At 46.5% G+C, this 8,385-nt stretch overlaps 1 protein-coding gene across 1 annotated transcript in view; it reads right to left on the bottom strand.

Annotated features, from left to right (window-relative positions):
* The window catches only part of LOC310686322 (cytochrome P450 4V2-like), an 8,124-nt gene extending 2,671 nt beyond the window's left edge, over positions 1–5,453 (bottom strand). The window contains exons 1-7 of the mRNA XM_083460000.1: positions 5,220–5,453; positions 4,240–4,352; positions 3,117–3,202; positions 2,084–2,274; positions 1,664–1,733; positions 1,006–1,132; positions 267–458 (exon numbers count right to left, since the gene is read on the bottom strand). Of these exons, the coding sequence (XP_083316126.1) occupies positions 267–458; positions 1,006–1,132; positions 1,664–1,733; positions 2,084–2,274; positions 3,117–3,202; positions 4,240–4,352; positions 5,220–5,430 (990 nt within the window). The 5' untranslated portion in view covers positions 5,431–5,453. The remainder of the gene's footprint in view (positions 1–266; positions 459–1,005; positions 1,133–1,663; positions 1,734–2,083; positions 2,275–3,116; positions 3,203–4,239; positions 4,353–5,219) is intronic.
* Between the last annotated feature and the right edge of the window lie 2,932 nt (positions 5,454–8,385).

Genomic DNA, 8,385 nt, shown 5'->3' with positions numbered 1-8,385 from the left:
CCCTAGCTTTGCTTCCAGGATACGACTTTAATTTATTTTGTAATCTACCACTGCTTCCCATTAATTAGCTGATGAAAAGCAAGAGTCTTTTTGGAAGTGCTTCCCTCTAGGCAGCAGGCAGGTTGTCTTGTCTTTGGGGCACCCATTGTAGGCCTTCCTTTCTCTTACAATGCAATCCTTCTAACATGTCTACTTGGAAATAAGGCTCATTCAGTTCAACGGGATTGCTTCCTTAACCACCACTCTACTCCAGCACTCTTGTCTACCTCAAACATGAATGTATCCACTTCCTCTCGAATGTCCAGGTAGCTCAACTTCTTCCCATCATCATCTGTGGCATTCAGAAGCATATCGAGAAAAGCCCTCCTGACTTTGCGCTTGCTTTGATCACCATTGCTGACAGCATCGCTTCTATGCTTCTCCTGGTTTTTTAGTTCTTGAGCTTTTTCTGCAATGACCTTAGATAATAAAAACAAAAAAGCCATTCATTTCTCAGGTTGCATAATCCAATGTGTGCAGTCCCTGCAGTGCCAAATAAAACAATCAGCTATCTCTGTTGGACTTAGCTATGTCCCCTGGCTATGAAGACACACTTGATGTACCGGCAATAACAAAATGGTGACAGTGAGGCATTGTAGTTAGTGTTGGACTCAGGCTTGAGTTTGAATCCTGATTCAGCCATGAGATCCATTAGGTAGCCTGAATGTGGGATTCCAAATTCCAGGAGTCTTGAAAGTGAGTTTAGGAAAATACACCTGCAAGCCTTCATTAGATCTTTGCTCTAAATGTACGAAGATTGGGAATGGAGGGGGTACTGTCAGCAATGTTGGGGGCTGGCCCAACATGTCCCTTTGCAAACTTTTGCCCACACATGCCCAGGCTAACAAGCCTTGAACAGGGCTCCGGAGTCCGGGGCAGGGGGCACCATTGTGAATCTTAGCAGAACACACTTTAGTATCTGTGTCTATGAAATATAACGCAAAAAGAGAAAACTCAGCAGCTTACATTATCAGTAAAGCTGTGGAGTATCTTCAGGTTCCTGTAATGTTCTCTTCCATCTCTGGACATATGATACAGAAAGTCAGGCCAGAGCCAAGGAGACTTCTGTCTTTCTTGAATCAGAACACTCATCCTAGGGTAACAAGCAACAAGGCTGGGTCTATCTCCAGGAAAGTGATGAGAAGTACAGCAAAGAGCCCAGATTTCTTGCTACTAGGCTGAGCAAAGTTGAGTGCCGTGTAGAAAGGCAGAGAAAAATGGATGACACGTGAAACAGATAATCAGAGTTCCAGTTCATGACATAGAACTGGGGCAGTGCTCAGCTCCTCCACTGAGCAGGGCGTCTACATAATCCCATATAGAGGTCCGATTGTGCAATCTGCTTCCAAAAAGGTGGGTGGGGATGAAGATCATGCAAAGCAGGCCTTTGCAAATTTATCATGCAGTCAAGTTCAAGCTAAAGGCTATCTGCATTGTGGAAGGGAAAGAGTCTTTTTCTCCATCTAGCCCCTTGTAAAACTATTTGTGGATCAAGGCTGTGCTGCAGAGATGGGGAACCTGTGGCTCTCCTGATGCTGTTTGACTCTGGCCACCAGTATCTTGGACCTTTGGCAGACTACAGGTTCCCCGTCCCTGCTGCTAGAATAATCACATTGGCACCTACCTGTAGACAGCTCTGACATACTCCGAATCCTTATTCTGTTGTGCTCCTATGCTCTTGCCCATAGCTGTTTCTAGGAACAAAGGAAATAAAAATCAGTTAAAGAATCCTGCTCCTACAATCCATGAAAGGTTGTGAAGGTTGTGGACTTTTCTTCACTGGAGGTTGGGTGGCCATCTGTCAATGATTCTTTAGCTGTGATTCCTTCATTGCAGGGGATTGGACTAGATGACAGTTGGGGTATCTGCCAACTTTCCAGTTCTATGAATTTATGATTTTTTAAAAAATAAAAAAAATGGAATGTGCTCAATATAGACGACAAACAACTCTTCTGTTCAGGCCTCACAAAAAAGTAAGTTCTTCCTGAAATTGAGAGGGAAACCTCATTCATTGCAACACTTTGACAGCAACCACAGCACTTACCACAGATTACATCAAGGGCACACAATGTGATGTAGAAAAAGCAATTAAACGGCTCTTTGTCCACATGCTTTTCAAGTTTCTGAACAAGGATATTGGCTTGTTCATTCATCACCTCGAGGAAATCTTCTAAAATGGTGAAATGGAAGGTGGGCGTTAACATTTTCCTTCGGGACCGCCATTTGCCCCCAGTGCTGTGGAAGAAAAACTTAAACATTATCTTTCTCTACACAAACAAATCTCAAAGCAAAATACATGCAATGCTTTCAAGCAGGACCTGGAACAGCTTTCCAGACACTCCATCCCACCCCCACTTGCCCCCAGCTGGCCATTTTATTAGGTTACAGAGGTACTGAACAGGAGAAATAGAGCAGGATTGCACCCAAAGTCCACACACACAGCTGAGTATCTGAAAGGGGCCGCCCATCTACAATAGACGCCTCTGTACACAAGGAATGGCTCTTTTCAGTAGCACACATGCAGGTAGAGAGTGGGCAGTGGGATGGATTTCAGGTGTGCCTGACTTGGGACGCAGGTGGTGCTGTGGGTTAAACCACAGAGCCTAGGATTTGCCAATCAGAAGGTTGGCGGTTCGAATCCCCGTGACGAGGTGAGCTCCCATTGCTTGGTCCCTGGGGCTCCTGCCAACCTAGCAGTTCGAAAGCACGTCAAAGCGCAAGTAGATAAATAGGTACCGCTCCAGCAGGAAGGTAAACAGCATTTCTGTGTGCTGCTCTGGTTCGCCAGAAGCGGCTTAGTCATGCTGGCCACATGACCCGGAAGCTGTACGCCGGCTCCCTTGGCCAATAAAGCGAGATGAGCACCACAACCCCAGAGTCGGTCACGACTGGACCTAATGGTCAGCGGTCCCTTTATCTTTACCTATGACTTCATCTCCACTTCCTCCTTCACTCATTCATTATACGTGTATGGTGAAACTTGTGAACAAGTTTCATTGTTCATCCAGTACTGGACATGCCACCTATGCTGTGTTCCAAAAGGGTACACCACATTCCAGGGTTGCTTTTTCCTTTACCTTGTTAGAAGTCCTTTGCCTAGCCAAGGATGCAGAAAGTCGTAAGGGCGGGATTTAGTAATATGCTTAGAGCTACTCAAAACAACCTGCCAAAGAGAGAGAAAATTTAAAATATACCATATTTTTCACTCCATTGGATGCACCGGACCATAGGACGCACAGAACCATAGGAGGGGGAGAACGGGGGGGGGGGAATTTCTTGTTCTCCCCCTCTAAAACAAGGTGTGTTCAAGGTACATTCACCAGAGCTTGTGGGGCTGGCGGTGGGCAGAAGCGCTGCTTTCCCCCACTGCCAGCCTCAAAGATCCCTGAAGCCTTTGGAGCGCAGCACCCCGCTGCCCTACAGAGGTTTGCGCACAGCCGCCCCCAAGCTACAGCAGCGAGACGGAGCCCTCCGTCTCGCTGTTCTGGCTTGGGAACAGCCTTGCTAGCTTCTGCAGGACAGTGGGGTGAAGGCACCTCGCTGCCCTGCAGAGGTTTGCGCGCAGCCGTCCCCAAGCTAGAGCAGCGAGACAGAGCTCTCCGCAGTGCTCCGTCTTCCTGTTCTGGCTTTGGGCTTAGCGGCGCAGCCTGCATTCGCTCTATAGGATGCACACACATTTCCCCTCAATTTTTGGAGGGGGAAATGTGCGTCCTATAGAACGAAAAATACGGTATTTGAGTTCAAAGTGATGGCTAGTGTTTTAGCAGACTTGACCACAAATCCCCCTAAGCTGTTTGCAATGTAGGTAGCAGCTTATTTGCTTTCTGTTTAGTTTCCCCAAGTTTGATTATGCCCCAAGGTATGCCAGATCCTGACATCAAAATGGTAAGGACCTCTACAGGGCCCTGAAGCCCTGCACTCTGACCATGGGAAATCGTATTGACCAAAGCACTGTTCACCACACACAAAATAGCAGTGACTCCCACTGTGACCCCACCTCTTGATGGCCACATATTGATTCAAAACTACGACCCATATTTTGGGTTGGCTCTGTTCCTCCTACATTTTGACTTACACTTTACCCCTGTTCACCACCTGCTACAGCACCACCCACTAGGCATTCTAAACCCAAGGGAATGGGGCCTTTGGTGGTGGTGAGTTCTCCAGCCCTGCAGAGAAAACTAAGCATGAGAGACTCACCTCTATAGTGTCTGGATGATATAAGACCACATAGGGCAGTGGTCCTACCCAAAGCTGTAGCAGTGGGACATTCCGGAAGTCTTCAAAGTAATTCATCATCTGCCGAAAGAAGGCTGAGAAGACATGCATCTGGTTTGAACAGGATAAATTCAGTGATCCCACCTCTAGGTTACTTGTTCTAATAAATTTATTGCATAGTCTAAACTAAGATCAAAAGCCACACCACAATAGACCCCTCTTCCAAAATTCAGACAAGGAGCTGGTTTCAGCCTCCCACTTTCAAGTAAAGTTTTAATTTATGTAGCATGCTCAATCATTCCCATCTAAGAGTATATTTAGATTTGCTTAGAACTCAGTCTGACCATGTAAATGAGCCCCTTTAATAGGTGATTCCATACAAAGGAGCTCCACATGATTGATGGGTAGTGAGAGATTGATTATTAGATTCACCTTTTATTGGGGGCACAGGTCCCGCTACACCTCTGAAAAAGTGGCCAGTTTTGTCTTTAGAGAGGTAGTTTTAGTTTGTCGGGGTGATAAGTTAAATTCTTCAGGGGAGCAAACTCTTATCTGACAAAATGTTTGTTTCTGATCATCATTTTAACTGTGAATATATATATATTTTAAAAAATGTGTTGTACTCATCTTCTGTAACGCCTCTCGCTAAACAAATAAATAATGTTTGTATTGTACAGTGCTGAAATGAGGCGATAAAACGAAAAGCAAGGTCCCAAAACAACCACCGCAAGCGAGGAGATCCGTCTGGGAGGCGGAGGGCGGCTGCTTCACAACGCCTCCTATTTGTGCCTGTCCCAGAAGCGTCGCGTTGGGCAGGTGACGTCTGCCAAATCTCAAGAGAAGCGAGCTGGTTGCTCTCTCTGTGTCCCCACCCGCCTGGAAAAACTGCGCGCGCGCTCCGCGCGCTTGCCTTTGGCAGCAGGAGGGAGAGGGCGCCTCACCACCGGGCACCAGCCTTTTACCTTCCCCATCGCGTTCAAAGAGAAGCGCGTTGCCCAGCAGCGGGTACCAGGGACTGAATCCCGGGATGGACTTCAGCTCCATGTATTTCCAGTACTGGTCGAGCAGCAAGCGGGCGAGCAAGACGGCCAGCAGCGTGGCGAGCAGGGCGAACAGGGCGAGCGCCCACGAGAAGAGCCGCGCGCCCTCCGGAGCCATTGCCCAAAGGACCATCGTCGCCGAGCGTGGACGGTGTCGCTCTGATCCGGGAAGCGCTTTGCTCAGAGCAGAAACCTCAAGGCGAGAGGAGGCGGAGCCCGGGAGGGGCAGGAGTGCAAGAGGGAAGAAGGAGGTCACGGCAAAGCAGAAACCGGCGGGATGGGTTCATTTCCCATTCACCCAGGGCGGAGTGCGCTGTGAAGAAAGGTGGCTGCCTTGAGGACTTTTTAGCTTAGCGAAAAGGCCACGTGAGGTATAGACTCGTGCGAGGCCTGATATAGAGAAAAGTTTTTCTTCCCCTCTCATATAACACGAGAACTTGTGAATTTTGGACTGGCAAAAGAAAGGATTTCACACAGCGCGCAATTTAAACTGTGGAATTGGCTCCAACAGGAGCCATGGCTGCCCACCAACCTGGATGGCTTTTTTTTTTAATGATATTTATTGAAAAAAGAATTTTTAAAATCACAAAAAGAGAAAAAAACAAAATTACAGAAAAAAAGACAAAAACAGAGATAAAAAGAAAAAATAAAATCATCATTTTCAAATTCTCCACTTTCTTTACCTTCTTTCCATGACCTCCTCCTCGTCACAGCAAATCCTTTCCATAATTCATAATATTCTGTCAATACATTACCTTGCTCTATTTTCATCTTATCTTATATAAAACCTTAAAACTTAAAATTTAAATCTTATTTTTACCAGCTTCTCATAACCATTACCTTTTTACCTACTTCTTTAAACATTCTTACAAGAGCCTAATAATTTCATTTCAACATTTTTGCAACTTTCATAAAAAACATTTCTGACAATAAAAAAAGAGAATAAAAACAATCCAATCTTCTTCCAGCGTCCCCTCCCCCCGGGCCCGGGATTATCAGTCCTTTTTGTCCCATTAGTCTGGCCCATTTAAGCTGGTGATCTTATATCCGAGGCCATCAAATCTCTTCCATGTCCCTTCCGCAGTTCTTCATATTTTCCTTTCACTCGTGGGAACTCCAGCTTGATAGTGTTTTTGACCCTTTTCGACAGATCAGCCCCTTTCTCATAGTCCAGACTAAACTCCATGTGGTATTTTAAAACATGTTTCAAGTAGTAAACATGTTTCCAATTCCCTCCAAGGTAAGTCCCAACCACTCCAAACCTCTGACGGCCCATTGCCAGATTCTGAGAGTCCAAACATCCCTGCATAGGGGGGGTCAGTCCAACCCCCCATTTCCAGCCAAACTTTGTCTTTCAGAATCTGGTTTTTTCCAAGTTCATTTATCAAATCCAAATACTCATTTTCTTGCTGGGCCAAAAGTCCCTCCATCCCTGGCGCCCATGGTTCAACAAGGTCCTCTTCTTTCAGTTGTTCTGTCATGGCACGCTCCTGTTTTGGTTCCTGGGTTTCCTCCATATGATTTCCCACTACCTGTTCAATGGTTCTGGCCGCATTAGTCATAAAATCCATCTTCTGACTTAACTGATCCAATAGGGCACTTATTTTGCAGAAAGCACCCAACAGTGCTTCTGAAGGCATTGTCCTACAAGGTCACGAATTCTTTCCCACAGTTGTAATCAGTAACAGCTGCAAGTTCCCAAAATTTAGTTACAATCTCACAGTTCCCCTCTAGGGGGAAGACTTCTGGTAGTTCTTTTCCTTAGAAACAATAACAACAAAGTTTCTTTTTCAAGATATTTTGTCCAAATTTGTTCTTTTAAAAGACGAAAGGAAACAATGGAGTCACAATGTTTCTCTTCTTTTAACTATCTGTCAAAACATTTATTTCTGGTCAATGAGCTTCAAACCTCAAATCTGACACCCCGCTCCAGGGTCAGGATGGTGGAAAATTACTTTACTTTAACTTCACTTCTGCAGGTTTAAACGACTCAGGAAAAATCCCCCTTCTTCTCCTGCTGCCGAAGAGGGGTTCAGCGATTTAAAATGATGAAAGTCGATCCTTTGAAAATAATTTTTAAGGCTCTAGTTTGTATTGTCTTTGCTTTGTTCTAACTACAAAGAAACGGAAGGGTGACTTCCTGTTTATCCTTCCCGTTTCAGTACCAAATTAGGGTTAGTTTTAAAGTCCAGATTCCTTCTTATTTCGCCAATTCTTATTTGAAGTCCAAATATTTACTGTTCCAGTACTCACGGTTAGTTATTTTAAGTGCCAAATTGTCCCAGGAAAAAGGCAGCGCTCTCTGGCAACGGCTATGCGGCTTCGCTCCACAGAAAAAGCAGTAAACTCACAGCACCGCGCCACTTCCCCCTCTTCACTTCAGAGCCCGTTTGTGGGTTCCTTTGTGGGTTGGGGGGGCGCTAAGGGTGCCTGCCGAGTCCCACGGTCACAGGATTCATCCGCCTGTGATTTCCAGAAGGGTCCCCGCTACGACACAGCCGAAAAGACCCGTTTCATGCGGAGCTGGTCCCTCCGGTTCAGAGGGAGTCCGCCATTGCCGGTGGTGCCACCCCAGAAGTCTCCAACCTGGATGGCTTTAAAGGAGGACTGTGGGTTAAACCACAGAGCCTAGGGCTTGCCCATCAGAAGGTCGGCGGTTCGAATCCCTGCGACGGGGTGAGCTCCCGTTGCTCGGTCCCTGCTCCTGCCAACCTAGCAGTTCGAAAGCACATTAAAGTGCAAGTAGATAAATAGGTACCACTCCAGCAGGAAGGTAAATGGCGTTTCCGTACTCTGCTCTAGTTCACCAGAAGCGCCTTAGTCATGCTGGCCACATGACCCGGAAGCTGTACGCCAGCTCCCTCGGCCAATAAAGCGAGATGAGCGCCGCAACCCCAGAGTTGGTCACGACTGGTCCTAATGGTCAGGGGTCCCTTTACCTTTACCTTAGACAAATTCAAGGCTATCAGTGGCTACTGATAGAGAGCCAGTGTGGTGTAGTGGTTAGTCTCGTAATCTGGGGAACCAGGTTCGCGTCTACGCTCCTCCACATGCAGCTGCTGGGTGACCTTGGGCCAGTCACACTTCT

This window comes from Podarcis liolepis, assembly GCF_965112155.1.
Source record: "Podarcis liolepis genome assembly, chromosome: 9".
Classification (NCBI taxonomy): Eukaryota; Metazoa; Chordata; class Lepidosauria; order Squamata; family Lacertidae; genus Podarcis; species Podarcis liolepis.
Note: the sequence above shows the minus strand (reverse complement) of the source record. Positions and strands in the feature narration are given on the sequence as shown.